Source organism: Rissa tridactyla, chromosome 15 (assembly GCF_028500815.1).
Source record: "Rissa tridactyla isolate bRisTri1 chromosome 15, bRisTri1.patW.cur.20221130, whole genome shotgun sequence".
Lineage (NCBI taxonomy): Eukaryota > Metazoa > Chordata > Aves > Charadriiformes > Laridae > Rissa > Rissa tridactyla.
The window spans coordinates 7,539,650-7,563,312 of NC_071480.1; the positions used below are offsets into that span (position 1 = coordinate 7,539,650).

The 23,663-nt window shown below is 55.1% G+C and overlaps 2 protein-coding genes across 8 annotated transcripts; both read left to right on the forward strand.

Annotated features, from left to right (window-relative positions):
- The first annotated feature begins 1,288 nt into the window (after positions 1-1,288).
- FBF1 (Fas binding factor 1) lies at positions 1,289-18,379 on the forward strand. Of its 7 annotated transcripts, none has more exons than XM_054221281.1 (31): positions 1,289-1,855; positions 3,068-3,186; positions 3,520-3,547; positions 4,190-4,231; positions 4,562-4,652; positions 5,083-5,143; positions 5,682-5,732; positions 5,868-6,012; positions 6,585-6,665; positions 7,412-7,531; positions 8,380-8,533; positions 8,760-8,893; positions 9,336-9,438; positions 9,539-9,928; positions 10,567-10,644; positions 10,943-11,037; positions 11,212-11,270; positions 12,041-12,085; positions 12,177-12,311; positions 12,513-12,613; positions 13,062-13,268; positions 13,785-13,892; positions 14,208-14,347; positions 14,637-14,755; positions 14,886-15,008; positions 15,404-15,589; positions 16,355-16,531; positions 16,721-16,858; positions 16,964-17,096; positions 17,416-17,585; positions 18,172-18,379. In XM_054221281.1, exons 2-31 carry the CDS (start codon positions 3,184-3,186, stop codon positions 18,253-18,255), a joined length of 3,501 nt encoding a protein of 1,166 aa, XP_054077256.1. In that variant the 5' UTR covers positions 1,289-1,855; positions 3,068-3,183; the 3' UTR covers positions 18,256-18,379. The 7 variants fall into 7 exon arrangements, with proteins under 7 accessions (XP_054077256.1, XP_054077258.1, XP_054077257.1 ...); XM_054221283.1 differs by having other exon boundaries at positions 6,588-6,665; XM_054221282.1 differs by having other exon boundaries at positions 1,290-1,855; positions 9,542-9,928.
- Positions 18,380-18,982: 603 nt separating this feature from the next.
- MRPL38 (mitochondrial ribosomal protein L38) lies at positions 18,983-23,597 on the forward strand. The gene is made up of 9 exons (XM_054221729.1): positions 18,983-19,118; positions 19,333-19,512; positions 20,103-20,231; positions 20,315-20,523; positions 20,876-20,948; positions 21,473-21,518; positions 21,899-22,057; positions 22,447-22,583; positions 22,953-23,597. The coding sequence occupies exons 1-9, from the start codon at positions 19,052-19,054 to the stop codon at positions 23,087-23,089; spliced, it is 1,137 nt and encodes a 378-aa protein (XP_054077704.1). The 5' UTR covers positions 18,983-19,051; the 3' UTR covers positions 23,090-23,597.
- Positions 23,598-23,663: the final 66 nt, after the last annotated feature.

Below are 23,663 nucleotides of genomic sequence, written 5' to 3' on the forward strand. Positions count from 1 at the left end.
TTCCGTTTATTGAGAGATTGCTGGCCTGGGGAGGGATGACAGAGGTGCAGGTTAAAAATATGTTAATGAGAACAGTACTAGCTAACTATGTACAGATTTAATAAATTACAGAAATGTGTTTTCAGACAAAATGTCTTTCTTTTCATGCATTGCTTTCACTGGATCTCATTTAAAGTAATGGGTGAGGTAGAACGAAGTATTCAAAAGACTTTAAATTAGTTGGATTTTATTTGTCGTCTTTCTAGTCTGACCTTTCTGGCTTTGCTCTGCAGCATTCCAGGGCAGCCAGCCCAGTCCAACAGCTGCCTTTGCCACCACTGCTGCTCCTGACCACAGGAGAAAACAGAACTGGCGGAGAGGAAGGTTGCCTGTGGCACATTGCTCGGGATTATTGTGGCTCATAGGCCAGCGAAAGCTGATCCCTGCCAACAGCAAAGATTTAACAATAGTGCTTGGCAGCAGCAGCTTTAATTCATGGCAGCTGTTTCTTTAAAATTGTTTCCCCCTGTTTTCTGGGGTTTTTTTGGAGTAGATGGTGATGTAACGGCAAATCCTGTGCTTCCTTGCCATTGGTGAGGATGTCGTACACTTGTTCATCTTGCTGCTGTTTGTGGTGAGACCCGAATGCCACAACCTGGTATGCCTTATGTGTCTCATGGTCAGCAAGTGGCATTTAAACTCTGTCAAATGGCCCTGCATCCTTATTAGGACTCCTCCATCTTTTGACAAAATGTGGTGGTACTGTTTCCACAAGTGGTGAGCTTCTGCTTGAGTATAAGCGGTTTCAGTGTCAAGCAGTGGCACTTGTAAGCTACACTGTTCTTGGAGTACTGAAGTGAGTGGTCTGTTTCTCAAAAGGACTCTGATTACTCTTTATCAATTAAACACCAAGACAGGACTTTAAAACCCAGTGGGGCTGATTACTTCTGCCAAAGCCAGCCTGCTGTCTTTGAAGGTACATCTTCAAAGGTGTTGGTTGAGGGAGGTGATTTTGACCCTCTACTGTGCTTTGCTGAGACCCTACCTGGAGTGCTGTGTCCAGTACTGGAGCCCTTGCCTCTGGAAAGACACAGATCTGTTGGAGTGGGTCCAGAGGGGGCCACAAAGACGCTCTGAAGGCTGGAGCCCCTCTGCTATGAGGAAAGGCTGAGAGAGTCGGGGGGGTTTAGCCTGGATTAGAGAAAGTTCTGGGGAGACCTTAGAGCCCCTTCTACTCCCTTGGGAGGGGAGGGAGTCTGCATAAGGGGGAAAGGTTTTGAACTGGAAGAGGGGAGATTTAGATGAGATCTGAGGAAGAAGCTCTCTCCTGTGAGGGTGGTGAGCCCCTGGCCCAGGTTGCCCAGAGAAGCTGTGGCTGCCCCATTCCTGGAGGGGTTCAAGGCCAGGCTGGACGGGGCTTGGAGCAACCTGGGCTGGTGGGAGGTGTCCCTGCCCAGGGCAGGGGGTGGCACTGGGTGATCTTTAGGGTCCCTTCCAACCCGAACCATTCTGTGATCTTGGGGGCAGCAAAACCCCTGTCCCCCTGGGTGTCCTCAGGCTCCCGAGGCCCCGTGGGGAAAGGGGACGATCCCGCTGCTGCTCCCAAGCCCTCCCTGCCCGGGACGGGGGTTCAGGGTGACCGGGAGGGTGCTGCAGCCCCCGGGCACCTCGCCCCGCCCCAGCTCCGGGGGCTGTGGTTGCGGGCCCTCCCCCGAGCCCGGCGGGGACTACATTTCCCATCGTCCCGCGAAAGGAAGGGAAGGGAAGGGCGGCACTTCCCGGGGCCGGACGGGGCGGGGGGAGCCGGGGCCTGCGGCTTCCCCGGGGTGCTGCAGGCGGGGGATGCTGCGGACGGGAGCTGGCGGCGGCGGTGCGGGTACGGGATGCTGCGGGCTGGGATGCTGCGAGCAGGGGGACCGGGATGCTGTGGGCCAGGAGGGCGCCGGGTGCCATGGCAACGGGATGCAAGGAGGCGGAGTCCTTGCTGGTGGGAAACCTGGGGGGGCTCCTTTCATCCTAGGAAGTGATCGCCCCCCTGTCCTCGGCACTGGTGAGGCACCACCTCGCGTGCTGTGTCAGATTTTGGGCCCCTCGCTCCAAGAAAGACATTGAGGTGGCTGGAGCGGGTCCAGAGAAGGGCAACGGAGCTGGTGAGGGGTCTGGAGCATGAGTCTTGTGAGGAGCGGCTGAGGGAGCTGGGGATGTTCAGCCTGGAGGAAAGGGGGCTGAGGGGAGACCTTCTCGCTCTCTACTGAAAGGGGGGTGTAGCAAGGGGGGGGTCGGTCACTTCTCCCAAGGAACATGCAATAGGAAAGGGGAAATGGCCTCAAGTTGTGCCGGGGCAGGTTTAGGATGGATATTAGGAAAAATTTCTTCACCAAAAGGGTTATCAAGCATTGGGACAGGCTGCCCAGGGAAGTGGTGGAATCATGATCCCTGGAGGTATTTAAAAGACAGGTCAATGTGGTGCTGAGGGACATGGTTTAGTGGTGGCTTTGGCGGTGTTGGGTTAATGGTTGGACTCAATGATCTTAAAGGTCCCTTCCAACCCAGACAATTCTGTGATTCTATCCTGCTCGCACCCAGAGAGGAGTGTGCACCCCTCATCTCCAGCACCTCTTTGTTTTCTGTGTGGCCCCCGCAGCCATCCTGCCTGTTCAAGATCCCCCCGGGTGCTCCAGACCCAAAGAGATGAGGTTTCCTTCCTTCCTTCCTTCCCCTCTTCCCTCCCCAGCCCCGGGCCCCTGGGGTGTTCTCCAGGCTTTGGGCAGAGCAGGAGCCACCCCGTGGGCTCTCTGCTTGGGTCAGGATGCCCGGGGCAGGGCGGGTGGCATTTGCTCCCTCTTGGGTGATTTTGCAGAGCGATTCCTTGGAGTCGGTGTGACGTTCCTCACGGAAGCTGCTGCAGAAGCTAAAGACTGGTTTGGGGAATAAGGGTGTTGTTTTGAAGACTGAGACAGAGCACTGTTTACAGTGGCTTGGAGAGGTCCGAGCAGCACGGAGCCAGCCTGGCAGGCTGCAGAGGGGCGCCGAGCAGGAGAAGGAAGTTTGTTTAACAGCAAATTGGGAAATCCTCCTCTCCCCGCAGGTAGGAGGTTGCTGTGGATGTGACCAACGGCATTAGATCCCCCCACAACGTGGAGGTGGAGATTGGATGAATCTGTAAACGGACTTGCTGGAGCAGGGGAAGGCTGTGATCGTACGATGGTGAGTGTGGTATGGTACAAAGGCAGGCCTGGGAAGTCCAAATTTGATGCTCTGGCACCTCTGTTTGGAAGGCAGAAGTGGTCCCAAAGGCTGGAGGCTTCTGCCCAGCTGGCAGCTGAGGGGGATGTGCTCACTGGTGTCTCAAGAGTGGTAAATATCTCTGTGGTTCCCCTGTGTTTCACATGCCATTTCCCAAACACCGTGGGCAGGAGGAGGGCTTCGCTGTTGCTTGTGGGATTCGCTGGAGAAACCTGCCTCTGGCTTTAGTGCTTTGAGAAAGTCCAGGTTGGACTTGCTTTGTTTTCTAACGATGGAATTTGTCTTTCTCCATAGGCTACAAAACCCAAGAAAAGTTTAAGAGGTGTGTACGCTCCCGTGCTTTCCTTTCACTGTCTGTAGGTGTCTGGGAAGGTGTGGGACCGAGGAGAGGGGACACAGGGATCAGGTGGCAGTCCTGGCTGCTGAAATGTTTCATGGTCCTTGTCTGAAAGATGCAGTTGAGTGCATTGTGTCGTTCCTGAACTGGAGGTATTCACCTGCCTCTCACATCAAGTAGATTTGTTTATTGGGGTCCTACATTCCTTTCTTGTGGGTTTTTCCAAATCCAAGGGAGAATATATGTATTTACTGAACACCTGTCTACCCTGGTACTGAAGCAGTGCTTTTGGGGGTGCCCAGGGGCTCTGAGATACCACAGGGTGAGAGTTCACAGATTAAGTGCTGCTTGTGGCCAGTGACTAACAGAATAGAAAGTATCTGGCTCACTTGATAAAGATAACCTATTTCTGACTAAGTGAAGCCAAATCTTTTATTCACAAAATACTGTATCAAGTCCTGGCAGTTCTCTCTAGGCCAGCAAGGAAGGCCTTACGCTGATGATGCTTGAGACCAAACCTTTATTCTCGGGGGATTTCAAAAGAGCAAGCTGTGTTGAAACTGGGAGCTTTCTACACCTGCCTGGGGACGTCACCTGCCTCAACACCTTCAATTTGTCTTGTTTCAGGCTCTATTGATGATGTGCTTGGTGACCTCCTGGGATATGATGGTAAAATGAAGCTTCTTTGCAGCTGAAAGGGCAGCATCCTGGTAGTCTTCCTTCCTTCCTGGGGGCAGGAGGTGCTGGTGCTACAGCCACTGGTCTTCAAGGGGCTCCAGTTGTGAGGGGGGATAAAGTAGGGAGCAGAGGGAAAGCAGAGTTTCCCAGAGCCAGAGGCCACTGGATAGGTTGGACATCGGTTTGGGGAAGCGAAGTGAAGTTCTTCTCTGATTAAAAGCCTCTGTGGTCTATGAGAAGACAGCAAATCCCCCTTTGGAGTGCCTAGGCCAGGAATATGCCCATGTCCATCATCCTAATCTCTCCCTGTCTTGTTTCCAGATGAAATCCCTGTTAAATCTGCCACAGCTTCCCAGCCGGCCGGGAGCAGCGGTGGGAGAGCCCGGGGCACCAGCTTGCAGGCCAGCAAGAAGTGAGTGCCTTTCAGACACAGCCCCTCTCGCCTTGAGATGTCTCTGTACTCCCCAAGTCCTTCTGTCCTGCCCCATTCTTGGCTTCTCCACCTCGCTCCCTGCCCCCGTAGCAACCGCCCGGGAAGGCGAGTTACCTGCGATGCCTTTGGGAACAGGGAGCCCAGAGCCTGAAGCTTTCCAGCAAGAGTTGGGTGCTTCCAGCCCTGTATATCTTCTGTAAATCTCCCTTATAACAGTTGCTTGCTTAAATATAGCAGTCCCAGCACTACCATCTTTTATCCCAGTGCTATTTTAGTCTCATTTTCTGTGTTGTATGATATGGCTGCCATGGTGTGCCCGTGTGGTCCCCTTCTCCTCCCACCGCTGTGTCTCCCTGCACCCTTGCTGAGCTCACCTGTGGTGCTGCTAACCCCCTGGCTTGTGTCACAGGTCCTTTCTAGAGGATGATTTCTTCAGCAAACTCCCCGCAGAGGACATCAAAACTACAGAGGTGAGCCCAAATTTTGGGAGAGAGCCTGGGTGTCCTGAGGGCTGGGGCTGAGCCGAGCCGGACTTGCCCCTGGTGTCGCCCCATCCAAGTCAGCGGTGGGATATCAGGGGTGAGCTGTGAAGTTTGGCTGAAGAGGTAACCCCTCTCCGGTGCCACTGTGGGGTGGGGAAGGCAGGACAGGGGAGTGGGTGGGTGGTGGGAGAAGGGCTCTCAGGTGCCGTGGATGAGATGGAGCAAAGCCAGGGGGGCACATTGTGTTGCAGCCTTCCTGGGTGCGCTTCAGATAAAGTGTTGTAGGAAGGGCCCTTACCCAAAGCGATGCCCTCAGTGTTCCTGACGCTTCTCTCAGAGGCAGTAGGATGTCAGGAGAGGAGTCAACGCACAGGGGGTTTCCAGTGAGGGGGACACCAGGAGGACTTGGGCGTGGAATTCTTCCATTCCATAAAATGAGGAAAACCAGGGGCCAGAATGTGGAAGCAAGGGGTGAGGAGTTTCCAAATTCTGCTTGTCTCTGATCTCTGCCCTCCTTGGCATGCAGGGATCCAGCGCTTCTGACACAGACCCACAAGCTCTGCTGCAGACCCTGAAGGTAAGTGCATAAATATCCTCCGTCTCAGCCCCACATGCACTGTGCCATGGCCTCCGGCACCAGCCTCCAAAGCGAGAAGCACTGAGGCATTAGCAGCACTCACCCTTCCCCGGTCCTCATCCTTTTGCTTTCCAGGACATGGATGATATGGAAGCTGATCTCCTGGGAATATCGAAACCCAGTTCTGGGCCAGGGAAGACAACTGTGAAAGGTCCTGGGAAACTTGACTCCTCGGGAGGAACAGTGAAGACCGCAGAGAAGCTGCTATCCCCCAAGAAAGGTAAAAAAGGAGATTCTGCTCTTCTTTTCATAGCCTGGTTCCAAATGAGCAGGTATTTTTTCCCGGGATAGGGAACAAAAAGTGGATTTGTGCCCTAAAATGCTTTTCCTGGTTCTTTCTTGGGGCTGTCCCAGACACAGAGTGTTATTCTGGCCATGTGTTCTCCCTTGGGAGATCCCCGTCCCAGCCTCTCGTCGTGGTGTGGTAACATCACTGACATCAGCACCAACAACGGCCACGCTGCCGCCTCCCACCAAACACAATTTGGTCGTTCCCTGGTGCAGGTCAAAGACCAGGGATCTGCCTGATCTGCGCGGAGGGAGAGACAGAGGGGGTGCATTAAAGACATGCCAGTCCCCAAACTGTCCTGCTCTTCCACAGGCCCTTTTCTCCTTTTCTGCCTGCACGGAGACCCCTCCAGAGAGATTCTCACCCCGTAGGGCTGCAGGGGGACTGTGTGTCACAATCTGTGCTTTTGGGGGGCTGCCACCAGAAAAGTGACCTTCAGCCAGGGTGGGAGAGGGGCATCTCTGTGGCACCTTGTCTCTGAGAGCTGTAGCCTCTCTTTATAGGAGAATCTGCACCTCTGGTGGAGAAGCAGCCACTCGCATCCCCCCCTGCTGCCCGACAGTACAAGAAATTTAACTTTGAAGGTAGGATGTTGCTTCACTTCAGCACATAGATGCACGGGGGCAGCTGAGGACTCTGCCCTTGCTCTTTGCCCATCGTTTGCCCCTTCTGTTAACTGAAGGCTTGGCTGGTTAATGAGGTACAAAGTCCTTCACCCTTACGATGCTGTTGCAAATCCAATCCTTCCGAGGTGACCAAAGCAAAAAAAACCTACAGCTTTGTGTTTGAGGCCCTCCACAGGACGGGTCTGGGAGACGATTTCTGGGAACATTTCCATTTTCATGTGTGCTTTGGTTTTTAATGACTGTCTGTTACACTTGGGAGCCCTTGTGTCAGGGGGGATTCTGTCCAGCTTCCAAACAGGGGGGGCGGTTTCCTGGCACAGCTGAGATCTGGTTGTCAAAGCCTGTGCTTTAACCAAGATCAGCATCTGTTAAAATCACTAAGGCACTTTAGGTGATTTTGCCTAAACAGTGTTCAAGCATTAAAGCACCCAAATTTTGAGTTATTTTCTTCTAGGAGAAAGAAATTGTGGAAAAACTGAACAGAAACATAGTTCTTGAGTGTTTAAAGTTCAGGGAGATTCAGGGTATCCCAGGTCTCTGCAGAACCTTCATTCATGGGCAGATACGGTCTCCTGTCCCCTTGTGCACATGTGGGGGATAGCGCTTGGCTTAGTGCAGAACTGTTCTTCTAAATAATGTTGTGTGTGTTTGTTTGTTTTTTCTATTATTATTCTCCTTTCTTGCCCCTATGGGGTAATTCCCAGATTTAGACGATCCTTTGGCAGGGCTTTTGTCTGATGAGGAGCAGGACGCTCACAAGAAGCCAGCTCCAACAGGCGCTAAAAGCAGCTCTGAGAAAAAAACAGAACGGAGCAAAGAGAAAGGTAAGCAGGGTTGCTCGATGCATCCTCCTTGTATTAAATGAATCAGCAGCCTGGATTAGTTTGTGTGAGATCCAAACTGATTAAATTGAAAGCCACCTAGTCCCATCTCTTATTAACCAGTAGGGTCATTTATACAGCAACTCGGTACCGGGGTTAACTATGACACAGCTCACCGAGTGCTTGATATTTCCGGTGTGCCACAGGTTACAGACTGACCTTTCCTTTCCGGGAACGGAGGCTCAGATCTTATCTTTGAGCTCAGCCAGCCTGTTCTGCACGTTGCCAAACGAGAACAAGTTTGCTGGGTGAGGATTTGGGTGGCTGAGAGCATCACCGGTCCACACCAAACCACAGTTGGGGCATCTGTGGGTGGGATCCAGCTGCACTGTGGCTGTGTTACAGGCACTCATCCCTCTTGTTCCTGCGGCAGGGATGCTAATGGGTCTGATAGTCCCTTAAAATCACCTTTCACCCCAGTAAATCCACTCTGGACACAAGTAGCAGCTGGTGGATTAGGGCAAGAGCTAAGGTGCATTGGTGGAGCAGGGACTTTGGATGAAGAGGGGCAGGAATTTGCTGATTGGAAACTTGCAAAGCTAAAAAAGCTCCTGGTGTCATCCAGTTAGTGACACCCAGCAATGTCCCGTCAGTGGATGAGTGGCCACAGACCAGGCAGTAGTGCGCTGCCACTTTGTCCTTGCTGTGAGATTTGTTCACTGAAAAGAGTTATTTAAAAATGACTTTGTAAATGGTCCTGAGAGATAAGAGCTGATGGGGCTGCTTTGATCTCTTCTGAAAAAAATAAAAGGCCTTATCAAAGCTCCTGCCATGTGTGATCCCATCCACAGAGCCACCCCCACCCCAGACGCCCCTACACACTGCGGCCCCAGCCCGGAGGAGAGAGGAGCTCACATTTGAAGATGATGGTGATGACCTGATGGATGCACTGGGGTTTGGCAACGGCCCAAAAGGAGATGAGAAGCAGGGAAAGAAGGCAGAAGAGTAAGGGCAATGAAGAGGCCGTGGGAGTAAAGCAGGGGGTGGCTTGTGTGTTGAGATGGTGCCACTGTGCTGGGTGGGGGATGCTGCAGCTTCTGCCTCTGGGTCCCAGAAAGGGGCTGGAGCAGCCTTGTCTTGCTGGGAAGAGCCAGAGCACCCTGGCAGGGCTGTGTGATGAGGAACAGCCCAGCCTCTTGAAGAAACTCATCTGACGCTGTATCCCCAACAGAGAGGAGCTCCGGCCAGCCCGCTCCAAGCTGGACGAGTTGCTGGGGCGAGGCCCCGTGGCCAAAATCCTGGAACAGCCAGGCGTGGGAGAGCGCAGGGAGTTCCAGCTGGATAAGAAGTACCAAAAGCAGCCAGGTGATCACAGCCAGGGACACCAGGAAGGTCTGCAGAGGCGACAGCATTCGCTTGGGAGAGCGAGATTGATTTCTAGTGCCCTTGCAGGGGAAATACTCTCTCTGTAGTGGTGAGCGGGGCTGTTAACGGGCCCTCAGTCAGTGCAGGGGGAAAGGTGGCTAATGCAAAAGTGGTGCACTCTGCCCTTGAGGAAGGCTGGGAGTATTCGCACAGTAGCCATAACTCAGTTGCCTTCAGAAGTGGGCTGATTCCTGACAAAGACGCCGTTCCCAGCCACACTGAGGAGGCGCATTGCTCACGGGTTTCCAGGGAAGATGTTTCCAGCTGTGTTTTCCCAGAGGCAGCAATCCCAGTGGGAATTGCAGGGGAGGAGGAGGAGGGCTGGTATCTTTGTAGCTGGCTGCTCCTCTGGGTGCTGACTCAAGGCTCCTTGTCTGAACAGAGAAGGAAGAGGGCTGGGACGAGGAGGATTTTGTCTTTGGAGCATACAAGCCCACAGTGGCCTCCACACCCGCGGGCCGGTCGGCGAGAAGGCAGTCTGTGAGGTATGGTGCTCTGTGCGTCTGTTGCTGCAGCCACACTGGCCCTGCGGTGGAGCAGGCGGGGTCCCCTCGCAGGCAGGTATGTGGCTGCCTCTCCTTGCAGCAGGTTTTCAGCAGAGAACAGCAGCGAACCGAAACCAGAGCCATGCTCCAAACCTCCTCCTCCAGCAAGCAGGAGCCCCGTGCGGGTCAGAAGGGCTGGTGGCGACTGGCTGGGTTTGAAGGATGAGGATTTTATGGATTCGGAGCCGCCGTCTCCAGTGAAGGCCAGTCCAGCTGTGAGCTACCCCAGCCCTGCCGCAGCCGGGGGGCCCAGCCCCACCAGCCAGCTCACGGCCGTAGAGGAGGCAGCGGCTAAACCCATCCCAGTGGAGGAGGAGAACTGGCTGAGCGCTGCCTTGTCTCGCAAGAAAGCCCAAGCGAAAGCCCGGGAGGGAAGTGCCAAGGCCTCAGAGGTCCCAGGCAAAGGGCTGGATCCCCACTCTCCTGTCAGGTAAAGGCACGGTTGATGGCTGCAGGGTTCCCGTCTGCTCCATGTGTAGCTACTCCAGCAGGACCTCAGGAACCCTCATCTCAGATTTAAGAAGTTAATTTTAAGCACTGTCTTGTCTCAGGTTGGGGTAATAACACGGGGCTTTCTCCCACTGATCCACCCCACAGTCCCATTACACATCTGGGCTCTTCTCCCAGTTGTGGCCAAAATTGCACACACCGCCTGGGGTCCCGCAGAGCTCCCCCCATGCTCCTAGTTCCTGACTTCATTCCCCTTCATTCCTCCTAGTTCCAAGCAAACCAACTCCTCCAGTTGAGTTTACACGGACACAGGTTCAGACTTGTGCCGTTCGAATGGGATGCGGGAGTGAATTGTAGACAAACGGCCGTGTGTCATGGGCAGGGGTGTGTTCACTGGGGCGGCTGCTTCCCAGGGGAAGGGGGTGGATGCAGCAAGAAACACCAGTGATGGAGGTTTTGGGGTGTCTTTACTCCTTCTGCAGCCAAAAGGCTGAATCCTGCTGCAGCTGAGTGCGACAGAGGCTTTCACCTGCAAGGCAGGAACTGGCGTTGGAGGGAAGGATGTTGTCTTTCATCATCTCCTCGGCTCTTCCACGTAGGATGTTTTTTTGCTTGCAGCCAGCCAGCCGGCTCCACGGGAGCACCGCAGCAGGCGGCTGCCCTGCAGGACAAGGCAGCGAGCACCGATGGCTCTGGGTAAGGCCTCCTTTGTGTTTCGGTCATCCGCCACAGGTGACATTTCCTGCAGAAAGCAGCTCCGTGGGTGAGACTGAGGAATGGGGAGAGCTGGTAGACAGCAATGATCATTCTGGTCTGGGACCTGTGTAAACTGGGAGGGAAACGGCTGTGAAGGATCATCAGGCTTTTGCCTGTTTGATCACAGTGGAACAGCCAAGCTGTAAACTTAAGGAAATGTCAAGCAGGATAATGTCTGTGGGCCTCTCCCTGAGCTGTGACACTGCTGTGCATCGCTCGTGTCTCTGTGCCCACACAGGCAGCCTGTCCCCTGGCTCGGCACCGCGAAACAAGCCCCAGCTCACCCGTCGGAGGCTGCGAACGGGGATCCCTCCAGAGACGCCAGCGCCCTGGGTGCGTTTCATGTGGTTGTACAATTTGGGCAGCAGTATGTGGAGAGGGTCCCCCAGCCCTGCTGGAGCAGAGCAGGACCCTTCTCGCTCTGCCCAGGAGACCCAGGCCCTCGTCCTTCTGGGATGGGATGGTTACCATTGCAAGGTCTGAATCATGGACTTGTTCAATTTTCAGTCTCCACGGCCTTGTTACCAGGAGAGCAGGAGACGCAGGGCCCTGCCCTGCTCGCTCAGGTAGGTCTTCTGGTCCCATGTCCCCAGGAGATGTGAGGTCAGGGTGGTGATCACAAGTCCTTCCCTGCCAACTTGCTGGCATCCAACGCTGTCCGTGCTCCCTTGGCGGGAGGAAGGATGTGCCCTGCTTTGCATCTCTGGGAGCCTGTGTTCATGGAGGCAAAGTGTTTGGAGAGCCCTGAGATGACATAAGTTGTTTTTATCAGGCCAAACCACATGTGCTATGGATGCTTTGTAAATCATGTGTTTTTACAACCCTGCATTGACTGAGCAGCTTTTACATAGTTCCCCAGGCATATATATTGTATTAATTAGACAACAGAGGCTCCAGTTGATAAAGGATGTTTTCTTCAGCTGGTTTTCCCCAGTATGATGGTGCAGGTGCTCCGAGATTGTTTCTAGACAACTGAAGGAGAATCAGAACATCTGACGGAGAGGGCAGCTCCTGCTTGGTCTTTTGAAGCCTCCATTTCTCATCTGTCTGGGCTTCCTCACCCTGCCCTCACGGCAGGACACACGCCAACTCCCAGAGGACTCATGATCTTATCCTTGAGTCCATCTTCAGAGAAGGAAGAGCCCAGCATGCTTGTGTCTGGAGTAGGGGCTACTGAGCATCACCTGAGGAGAAGGAACCCAGGCCAGCAATGGGGTTGGGCTGGAGAAGGGTGGAGGAGGGACCACAGTAGGATTGGGATGGGTCTCTGTTTCCAGGCTAGGAGATGTTCTCCCCAGGGCTTTACCTCCCTGAGAGCATCCCTGTGTCTCCGCAGGTTACCACACCCAGGGCACATCTCCAGGCTGCCTCACAGCTGCAGGTGAGGCATGTGCCTTCCTTTGGGGGCTGATGGCCATGCCGCAAAGCCACTCATCCGGAAGGGCTTCGATCTTCTCTCTCCATCCCTATAGGCAGAGTCCCCAGCCCTGGGCTTGCAGCATGAGAGGAGGCTGGGGGCTCCCACAGCCCTGCTCTACGAGGATGCGACAGGCTGTCGGGCAGCGCTGCTCAGTGCCCAGGCCCGTGTGGCAGAGCTGGAGAGCCAGGTGAGCCCCATCGCCTGCTGGAATGAGGGACCACGGGTGACCTGGGGGGAGGAGAAGGGGCCACATCTGCTCCAAATAGCACCAGGGTGACAAGGGAGAGGAGAAACCTCCCTGTCCAGAGATGCTTACTGCCACCAAGTGCTGCTGTGGGAGCTCTGTCCCCAGGGCGGCACAAGGACCTTCTCCCCGGATGTCTGGCAGGTCCGGATGCTGGAGCTGGAGCAGACACAGCACAAACTGTTGCTGGAGAGTCTCCAACAGCGGCACCAGGAGGACCTGGATCTCGTTGAGAACGCCCACAGGTACCAGGCTCTTGCCTGCGCTCCCTTCCTGTGTCACACCTTTGCCTACAGCCCTGTCTATCACCCCTGAGGTGGGAGTGCTGGGGTGCTTCCCAAATCCATCCCTGGGGCGGGCAGGCAGAGAGCCATGTCGATATGGACCTGGTGGGGGCAGAGAGAAGCCCCACAGATGAGCCGAGGTGGGGGTCCACTCTCATCAACACTGTCCCACAGTGACGAGGAGGGGCCAGTCCCATTGCCAGCATGTCCCCAACCAGGGCACTGCACTGGGCAGTATCGGGAGGGTTCAGGCCTCAGACTATGGAGAGTGACGCACCCTGTGCCTCAGTTTCCCCATGCACGCAGCGACACCAATCTGCTTTTAAATCCCTATGTGCACTTTGGGTGGAGAGTGCTGGGTATTGCCATGAAAGCAACACTTCTTCCTTCCTGTGACCTCTCCGGGCAGGAGCCGGGTGAAGGTGCTGGAGGAGACCTACAGGCAGCGGGAGGAGAGGCTGCGTCAGGAGAAGGAGCAGCTGGCAGCTCAGCTGCTGTCACAGAGCCAGGACGCAGAGCAGGCACGGGCAGAGCTGCTGTCACAGCACCAGCAGCGCCTGGCAGCGCTGGAGCAGCAGAGCGCGCTGGAGCTGGAGCGGCTGCGAGAGCTGCAGAGGTGAGAGTGGCACAAGCGGCACACACGTGGGGCTCGTTCCCCTTTTTTGGCAAAGGGAGCTGGGAATGGGGACACAGTGAAAGGCGCAATTGGACTCCAGAACACTGGTTTCTGGGAAGTTCGGTGGCTTTTGGAATCGGGATTTGCTTTGCAGGTAGGCACAGGGAGATCTGTCTGGAGACATCATTTCGGAGTGAATGCATTGTATTTTGAAAGATGCTGAACCCAGTGTTTTATCTCTCCCAAGCCCTTTTATTCAAGTCAGTGAGTCACTGATGTCCACATAGTTCGGATCAATGAGGAAATAGTTTTTGTTAGACAAGCCCCTAACCCCCAAATGTGGTCCATCCCAAATGCGGATGCCTGTCCGTGGGATGCCCTGTGACAGACCACCATGCCAGCTCAGCTCCTGGGAGCTGGTTCTCAGCCCACAACCAAACCTCTTCCACGGTGCCTGTCATGGGGAGCACCAGTTTGTAACAGGCCCTGGTGGGCTCCTTCCCCCATGTCCCGCAGGGTGTCTGTCCAGGAGATGCGCAAAGACCATGAAGAGCAGCTCCAGCGACTGAAGCGGCTGAAAGACCAGGAGATCGATGCGGTGACCAGTGCCACTTCCCACACCAGGTACCAATGGCCTGTGTCATATCCCCACATTGGTCCCTGGCCACAGTGTTCCCTGTCCTACAGGGAACCAGCCTCAGACCACAGGAGGAATAGGGGCCATCTCCTCTCCCACCCTCTGCCTTCAGGGATGCTGAACTGTTTAATATCCATCAGTTGTCCCCTAAGCAGCAGCTACGTCTTCCTACTGCTCTGCTATGACCCAGAAAGATTTGGGCAGGGCTGCCTGGCCTTTGGCCCACCACACGTCCGCCTCTCCATCAGGGTGAGACAAAGCATGTCCCACAGGGGTGACTTTCCCCTCGCTCCCCTCCGCAGGTCTCTGAATGGTGTCATCGAGCAGATGGAGAAGTTCTCCAGCGACCTGCATGACCTCTCGCACAAGGTGGAGGCCACACACCACACTACCTCCCAGGAGCTGGCCATGGGGGCACGGCAGCGGGACAAGCAGCTCAAGGGTATGTCTGCCATTCCCCTGTGCCGAAATGGCTGTGGGGTCCCTGCCGGGGCTGGGGACACCCAGAAAACAGGAGAAAGTTGGGCTCTGAGTCAGCCAGAAGCTGTGAGGCCAGGCTGGCAAAGCCTTGCCTGCCTTGGTCCCTGGACATCTCAGGGTCTCCCTCTTCAAATTGATATCCTGGGGATGTGCGGAAGGTGATGAGCGTGCAGCTTTTCCGTGAATATGGTGTGGACAGAGGGGGTTTCCCACCTCATGCTGCTAATGGTCTTGCTGCTGTCTCTCCCCAGTGCTCCAGGACAGGCTATCGCAGCAGCAGAGGGACATGGAGGAGGAGCGGAGCCGTCTCCAGGAGGTGATTGCCAAAATGGAGGCCAGGCTGGGCGAGCAGACTCGGCTGCTGGAGCAGGTGAGCCCATGCTGTGTCCTCTGCCTGGGTCAGCCCTCCTCTCTGGGTATGGGGCATATGTCTTACCCACTGGAGGTTCCTGGCCTTGAGCCTGTGAATGGCATCTGTCTCTCCTCTATGTCTGGACCAGGAGCGATGGAGGGCGACAGCAGAGCAATCCAAAGTGGAATCACTGCAGCACTCGCTGGAGGAGCAGCGGCGAATCATGACCCAGCAGCTCTCCATGGAGCGAGCAGAGCTGGAGAGGGCAAAGGTGAGGTTGGCCGGCATCTCCAGGTGCTTTTCACATGAGTCTGACCATGGCTGCACTGCGGTGTGTGGAGGAGGAGAGCTGGGTGCTGGGCTGCAGCATCCTTCCTCTGCTCTCTGCCTCGCCGGTCCCACACCGGGTTGCACGATGAATTGCGATCAGACCAACCCTCTGGCACACAGATGCAAGAGGCTGCAGTTCGTGTGCATGATGCATGCCAGTTCCTGAGGAGGGTGGGGCCAGAGCTCTCCATGCAGAGTTCATGCCAGGCACTACGGGCTTGAACCAACCTCTGGATGTTGCCAGGGGTTTGGTGGCAGAGGTGGGTTAAAGGGGAAAAATCCTACGGCAAATGAGACTTAGTGCTTTCTCTCTCCCTCTCTTGCAATCCTCTCCAGAGTGCTTTGCTGGAGGAGCAGAAGTCGGTGATGCAGAAGTGCTCGGAGGAGCGACGGAAGCTAGCGGCTGAGTGGGCTGAATTTCACACCCGGCAGCAGCTGAGCAAGGAGCGGATGGAGCGTGACATGGACCGAGCCCTGCAGATGGACTCCCAGAGAGAGGGCACCATCATGAGCCTGGCCAAGGTACCGCAGCAGAGACCCTTCCCATGGCCTCCAGCACTGCCTGGTGGGCTCACGAATGGGTGGATGGGTCCTGTCCACAGGGGAGATGTTCGGTGCTGCCTTCAGGTGTTTAAGTCAGAGACATCACTCAGCGTAGTGAGAATCAGGCTGTTGCAGGAACAGCCTCCACCAGCCTGTTTTAGATGTTGACTGAAGCATCAGTCGCTTCTCTCTATTCGCTTTGCCTGTGAGGAGTTTGGGCGGCCAGACCAGGTGCAGCTGCCTCTGTTGTAAGTCTGGTGGGAGGAAACCCCCATGGTGGGTTAAGCAAAACTTCCCTGTGCCACGGGGATGTGTCCAGAACCATTTCTGCTCCCGCATGGGGCATCCAGAGTGGATATGTGGCACAGACAGTGCAGCAGAGCTGCATTTTTAAGGGCTACCAAGGTGGAAAATAACCATTTAGGCTGGGTATCTCCACTGCTGACAAAATGCCGTGCCTTGACTGTGTTTTAAGATGTGCAACACGATGAGGGGCTCTGTCCTTTCCAGGGAAGGAGTGTGTGTGTGTTTGTGTACAATCCCAGGTCTGACAGCCCTGGTCCCCTGGTCCCCAGGAGTGGGTGGATGAGGGCGCTGCTTGAGTACCCGGTGGTGTTGCTCTGCACCCCAAACTAGCACACACAAGGAGCTCAACAGTGGCAGATCTCTCACATCACTTGGGAAGACATGAGATAGTGTCCAGGACAGGGCAGGAAATGCATGTTTTTCTTGTGCCTATCCTAGGAGCAGGCAGAGCTGAAGATTCGGGGCCATGAGCTGAAAGCCAAGGAGGAGCAGCTGGTGAAGGACAGGGAGCTGCTGGAGGAGGCCTGGCGGGAGCTGAGGCTGGAGAAAGAGAAGGTGAACGGGACCGCGCTGCGCATTCGGCAGCGGGAGGAGGAAATTAAAAGTATGACCAAGGTAAGCAGAGCATTTGCACTGCAATTCACAGCTGTACACAGGCCAGCAGCAAAGCTGGGGTTTCACATCCTCCCAAAGTCGTGAACCTAATCCTGTCCCGGGAGGGGAATAAGGGGATACACAAAGGATCCCTGCCCCAGGGCAGCAAGGGTCCCTGTCCCCAGCCTCCCCAGCCGCTCTGCCTTGCAGCTCTCATCCCAGAAGTACGAGGAAGGGGAGCGGGCCCTGCGGGAGGCATGCAGGATAGAGTCCGAGCACCAGACCAGGCTGCAGGTCATGCAGCAGCACCTGGAGCAGCTGAAACAGCAGGAACAGCGTCTGCACCAGGCAAATACCCCCTTGCCTTCCCTTTTTGGCCTGGGGCCTCCATGCCAAGGGCCTGAATCTTTACCAACAGCTTCTCTCTCTCCCTTTTTCCTGGTGACGGGGCAGGAGCGGCTGAGCATTGCCCACCAGAGGAGTCAGCTCCAACAGCTACGCGCGGAGCTGCCCAGCAACCCCGTGATGCTGCTGACTGCAGACCAGGACCTCAGTGCCCCTACAAAAGGCCTCTCCAGCACGCCATGTAAGGCTCCCTGCATGCTGCTGATGGGAAGGGACGTGCTGGGAGGACAGCTGCATTTGTATTCCGCTTCTCAGGAGGCTTGGGACATTCCTGGGTGCTGGTTTCGTTCTGTATATAAATCCCAGGTGTGAGTTAGGCTCCTCATCCTCTGAAGGAGCTCAGCGGAGCTCTCAGAGCCAGGGCAGTGCCAAGACGGAGTAGAGGGGGCAGGAGGGAGAGGCAGGTGGGTTAAAGCCCATTTGCACTGGGAGGTTGGGACGGACCCTGCTGCAGGGACATGCAGGCAGCAAAAAGGATGCTCTGTTGTCTCTGTCTCCAGTTCCTCTCACAGCAGCAGCACCACACACTTGGGCTCTCGTTCCAGGCTTTCCACCTCCTGTCAGGGTGCTCCCTCGGCACAGCCTGGAGGGTAGCAGGGAAACCCTGGCCGTGGCCGGACCCACCGAGCTCTACGCCAAACTGCTGCTGCTGAAGCACAGGGCCCAGCAGGTGAGGCGGTGGGAGACAAGAGCTGGAAGGGGCTTCAAACCAGATGGGTGGGAGCAGGGCTGGGTAAAGCCTGATTTGAGCCTGATAAGCACAGGGTGGGGTGTCTCCGAAGATCATTACTGAGCCACTGGGCTGGGTGGGCTTACAGAAGCCATGGGCCACCTAGAGGAGTGATACCAGAAGCAAGGACGAGTGGATCCTCACACCTTGTTTCAGGTTCATCCATAACGTCCTTGGCTCGATGGGGTTGCCCCTCTCCTCACCCCCTCCCTGGGTGGGAGAAGCCAGCTCTGCTGGACTCTGGTTTCGTGATATCCCCATCCTCTCCCGTCAGCTCCCTACTTCCCTGCTGGGTCCTTCCCCAGGCGGGGATGCTCTTGGAGGCTTCTTCTGTGGGTCTCACTCAGAATGTGAGGTTATGGGCTCTGGGGGGTAGCCCATAGACCCCAGGGGGTACCACGGATGGGTACCTGCCCACTGCACGAAGGAGGGTTTGGGATACTTCCCTCCCTTGTGAGAGGCACCCTGGACCGTGACCATTTCTGTGGCGCTCTGATATCCATCCCATCCCTCCTTCCTTTCTTAGGACCGTGATTTCTTAGAGGATGAGCAGTTCTTCCTGGAGACCCTGAAGAAAGCGTCTTACAACACTTCATCTCTGTCAGACTGAGAAGGTGGCATCCCCACGCGCAACCCAAGGGATGGCTGTGTCCGTCTTCACAGGAGGCTGCAGTGCCCTCCACATGGGGGAGGAAAGCAAACAATAAAGGAACTGTCCTTTTCTTTAAAAACAACGTTGTAGTGGTCAGAGTGTGAAATCTATCCCCACAGGCTGTGAAGCCACAGTTTGTCTGGCCTCCATCCCTCGGGACAAGTGCCACTGGCCACCCAGCAGGCAGTACTGGGATGCGGTTTCCCTGGTGGGGGTGGATTCAGTCGGCCATGCTGCTGGCTCTTGGACAGGCAGCTGCCTGGCTGTGACAACCAGCGGCTTTAGGGGGGATTGTGGAGTTTTGGCCAGGCTTCAAGGCTGAGTAAGGCAGAGCTGTCACGGCTCTGCCCTGGGGCTGTGCTAAGGTTCACCAGTCCCGCAAGGATGTTCCTCATCTCACAGGCAACTCCAGCTTTTCCTTTTGGGCCTTTTCCTGAAGAAACCTGGCTGTTGTGCCAGGCTTCGCTTCACCTCCCCTCCCCGCTGCCCCGGGGTGACAGCAGGGCCACCCTGCTCCCTTCAGCGGGCTCCGCCCTGGGGATAGAGGAGCAATGGCGGAGATGTGGCCCGGGGCGAGGGGAGGCCCGTCGCTCTGCGGACGTTTCTAGTCAGGCCCTGCGGACGTTTCTAGTCAGGCCCTGCGGGAGGCAGCCCCGTTGCTATGGCAGCGGGGGCCTTCCACGCCAGGCCCTGCGCGGCTCAGTCCCCCCGTCGCTATGGTAACGGGGGCCTTGCACTGTGGGCGGCGCGCACCATGGCGGCGCCCTTGCTGAGCGCCGCGCTGTGCGGTCTCCGGGGCGGGCGGGCTTTCGGCACGGCCGGTGAGACACGGGCCGGGGAGACGCGGTCCCCCGCGAGTGGGGGGCGTTTGGGGTGGCGGGGAGGGAGCTTCTGGGCGCCTGGGTTTCCCAAGCGCTCCTAGCGGGGCTGGCTTGGGGAGGTCGGGGTGGCTCCGGCCCGGGACCGCGCTCCCCGCCCTTCCCGGGCTCTCGGTTCTTGCTCTCTATGTAAAACGGGAACTCTCTCCGCTTCCAGCTGCGCTCTGCAGGCGGGCAGCCCCGCTCGGGCCGATGCCCAACGAGGATATTGACGTCAGCAACTTGGAAGCACTGGAAAAATACCGCAGTTTCACTCGCTACTTCAAGCTGGCGGAAAAGGAGAGCAGGAAGCCCCGCTGGTGGAAGACGTACCGGCAGCACACCAGCCCCCAGCCAGGTACTCGCCGAAGGAGCTGCGCCGCGCAGTTTTGCCACTGAGGGTCAGGGAAGCTGTTGTTGGGGCCACAGGTTTGCCCCAAAACCCGCCCTGTAAAGAGCTGATGACGTGCTTTGGCACAAGGTTGGCCCTTCTCTGATGTAGAAGTTCACAGAGCGCAAATGCCTACAAGGAAATGGATGGTGGTTTTCTGGAAGGAGGGAGGCTGGCCAGGACCTGCCAGAAGATATGGAGCAGGGCAAAGAAGTGATTCTTTGGCACCCAGTAGCATCAGAGAAAGCAGACCAGGAGCTAAAGCTTTAGACCTGCAGCAAATAATAGAATTTGGCTGCTCTGCTGAGCAGCCGCAGAGACCAGACCTGCTCACCAGCTGGCAAACCTCTGGGTCTGGGGTGTGCTGAGCTGGAGGAGGAAGAGGGAGCAGAGCGTGGAGGTGCAGAGGGAAGGCAGAGGTGGTAGAATTGAGTCTCTGATGTCTTGAGGTTTGCATCTGTTTCACACACTCTCTAACATTTTACAGGGGGTTTGTGTTTGGGTATTTGGGGTATTCGCGTTGTCCACATACATGGTTTTTTCACTTCTCTCTGAAGAGCCAAAGACTGACATCAGCCTGCCGCGTGATAAGCTGCTGCAGGCAAAGGAAATCAAGGAAAGAAAAAAGATCCTGAGGGAGAACCGCCAGAATGCTGACATGGAAAGAGCGGCGCGGCTCCGGACTGGTCTGTACCTTACCACATCCCTCCCTGCCCCGGCCACTCTGGGTCCCCAGCTGCCTCCTGCAAGTGTTTCTCTTTCCTTGCAGTGCTGATCCCCCTTGAGGAAGTCAGAGCTGAGTGGGAGAAGACCAGTGGCCCGTTCCACAAGCAGCGTGTGGCGGAGCACTGCGGGATATTTTGTGACTTGTTCAAGGGGGCCACATTCACCCCCTGGGTTACCTTGAGGGTGGAGTACAGCCAAGAAGACGAGCACCTTGTGCCAGTCTACTATGGGAACATAGTGACTCCGTCAGAGGTGTGTGGGGGGAGCTGGAAGCAACCTTGACCCCATGGGAAGGTTGTGTGTTTTTGTCAGATGATTCTAATGGGCATTGTCTATTCTGGGGGATTTCTTTTATAAGAGTAGTTTCTCTGTGATGAAGGAAGCGTGTTTTTTGTATGTGGTAAGGACAGAGGCAACAGGATCATTTTCTACTGGCAGGCTGATGTTTATTAATGCTCTGGGGGGGGTCCTCTCCAGCTGGAGCTGGATTACTCAGTGGTGTGGCCATGACAAGTTCATATTCTTTGCCTTGGAAATCATGACGCTGGTCTTAATGGAACATGTAGTTTGAGTGATTTACATTCTCTTTATGTTGCTTGTTTAGGCTTCTAGACCCCCTGCAGTGTCATATGAGGCAGATAAAGGCTCCCTCTGGACTTTGTTGCTCACAAATCCAGGTGAGTAACAGGTTCTTTAAAAAGAACCTCTTTAAATGGGGTTGTTTCACTCTGCTTTTGGTTAGCTCCTGTTTCTTTTGGCTGTGCAGTTAGAATGTATTGCATGCAGGAAAGATGTTGTCTCCCCAAATCTCTAGCAGCTGAGATGGGACAGTGATGCAACAGGACCTATGTCACAGTGTAGTGGAAGCAATTCCCTGACTCCCATCTTTTATTTATCTCCAAACTCTTCTCTCCCTCGGCAATCTGCCTGGGAGGTGGGTTAGCTGACACTGTTTGCCCTGAGAAACTAAGGCGCAGTGAAGAGAAGTCCTTTTAATCTTGGAATTACATCTGTAGAATTCTTTGCTCCTCATTTTAAGCTCAATCCTATAAGAATAAGTTACTTTTCTGATAGGAAAGGAATGCTGGGAGGTCTCAATCTGCCCCCTCTGTTCAACGGGGGTCTGGGTGTTCTCTCTTTGGGGTTGATGTGAACACCTAGTTGTCACTAAATCGCCTTTTTCTGTTGTGTGCGTTTGCAGATGGACATTTAAGAGACACGAACTCGGAGTACCTCCACTGGCTGGTGTGAGTACTGCACATCAGAGCTGCCTGCTGCTTAGGTCAGGGATAGCCCAGGCAAGAGAGGGCAGAAACTCCAACAGAGCTCGGGAATAAGCATGCACCAAGATGGTTCCGTGGCTTTCTCTGTTGCTCCTGCCATTAGCTTCTTTACCCCTGTGTTCTGGGTCCTGCTAAAGATGCAGTAGTTTCAGGTCTTGCTGCTGTTTGGCATTCACATCACTGGGTATGATTTTTCTTCTAGTGAAAACAGCCTCTACTAGGTCAAACAGGGTATAATCACATCAAAACGTAGCACAGGGTGACTTATAATCCTGCATGAATCTGCTGGTCCCATTGGAGGCAAGTGAATGGATATATAATGAAGTAAACTTCTTTGTGTTCAGGACAAACATCCCAGGCAACAACATCAAGTCGGGTAAGGAGATCTGCCATTACTTGCCCCCCTTCCCTGCCATGGGAACTGGCTACCATCGCTTCATCTTCCTCCTCTTCAAGCAAGACTGCCCCATAGATTTCAGCGAGGATGTTCGGCCAACACCATGGTAATTCAGGCTTTCGCTAGGCAGTTTCACGCTCGCTTGGCTAGGCTGTTATTGCTGCTTGTGATGACGTGTTTGTTACTGCTGTAGCAGAGCAGTTCCCTTTAATCTGCAGGGCTGCTTTGAGGTTGTGTGTCACCTGAAGCCACAATCCCAGCCCCGCAAGCGCTGTGGAGTCCTGTTCCTTAAACCAGGTTGTTAAGAAAGTGGTTTTTCCTGCCTGGGGCAGGAATGTGCACAGAGATGGAGAAGCTGAGAGATACTGTTTTTAGTGACTTCCTTTTCCACCTCTATTTTATAGACTCTGGGATGATGTGGGGAAGTAGTTGCCTACCGGAGTGCTGCAGAAAAAGAGAGTCACCTCATGTCTTGTGTTTGTGTCTTGTTTCCAGCCACAGCCTCAAGATGCGAACCTTCAGCACGTTTGACTTCTACAGAAAGCATGAGGATGCAATGACCCCGGCAGGGCTGGTGTTTTTCCAGTGTCAGTGGGACAGCTCTGTTACCTGGGTCTTCCATCAGCTTCTCAGTAAGAAATGCCGCGTGCAGGGGTGCTGGAGGGGGCCCATCTGTGGGCTGGGACGTGGCCCTGTGGGTAACGCGCAGGGTCAGGGAGCGAGCTGTGGCCGTAGGCTCTTGCTTGGTCCTGGCCCTTGTCTAGGATCTCTTACAGCACGGACCGAGTACTTATTGAGCCATCCTCCACCAAACTAACAGCAGTCTGAGGAAACAACCTCTCAAAGGCCATTTTGAATGAACATTTTAAAATATCACCAAGAGAGCCTTTACCAGGACATGCTTGACCGCGTGTGCACGTGGGGGCCCTCGCTGGCGAAGGAAAGGGCCTGGGGTTTGGATCTGAGCTGTATCACTAACCTTCTGTGTCTCCACTTTACAGATATGAGAGAGCCTGTGTTTGAATTCGTGCGGCCACCCGTTTACCATCCTCCACAGTTAAAGTTCCCACGTCACCAGCCTCTGAGGTACCTGGACAGGTACCGAGACACCGAGGAGCCCACCTACGGCATTTACTAGGGCCCTGGCCTCCTCTCGAGACACTCTGGTGTACGCTGGGATGCCAGCCGGGTGGATGCGGCTGCCGGCTTCCCTGCGTTCACCCAGTCGTGCAGCTGGGAGCCTCTGGAGGGAAGCGACGAAGTCTCAGCCCCTCGTCTTTCGGTTCCCCTTTGCAAGGAAGCGTGCAGCTGGGGGCAACAGGCATTCACAGTGCTGGCAGCTGTGTGCTCAAAGGGGTGCTTATAAAGGAGGTTCATAGGTGAAAGCAAAGCTGTCGCCAGCCTGAAATCTTGTTACTGATTCTGTAGCAGAGCAGATCAGAAAGGGCGGCAGGGTAGAGTCCCCCAGAGATGCCCTGCCTTGTTTCTCTCAAAGGATCACGTTCTCTTTTTGCCTGCTTATGGAACAGACAGAGCCAGGCCAGCCTGCATTTCTTCCTCTTACAGCGCTGTGGTTCAGGGCTGTGTTGCTTTCATCTGTACAATCGTCTTAAAGAGATGGGTCTGATTAAACACACTTTGAGTGATGCTGGCGGCACTGCCTTGTCTTTATTGAGAAGAGCTTGGTATCCCAGCCAGCTGGCGCAGAGCTG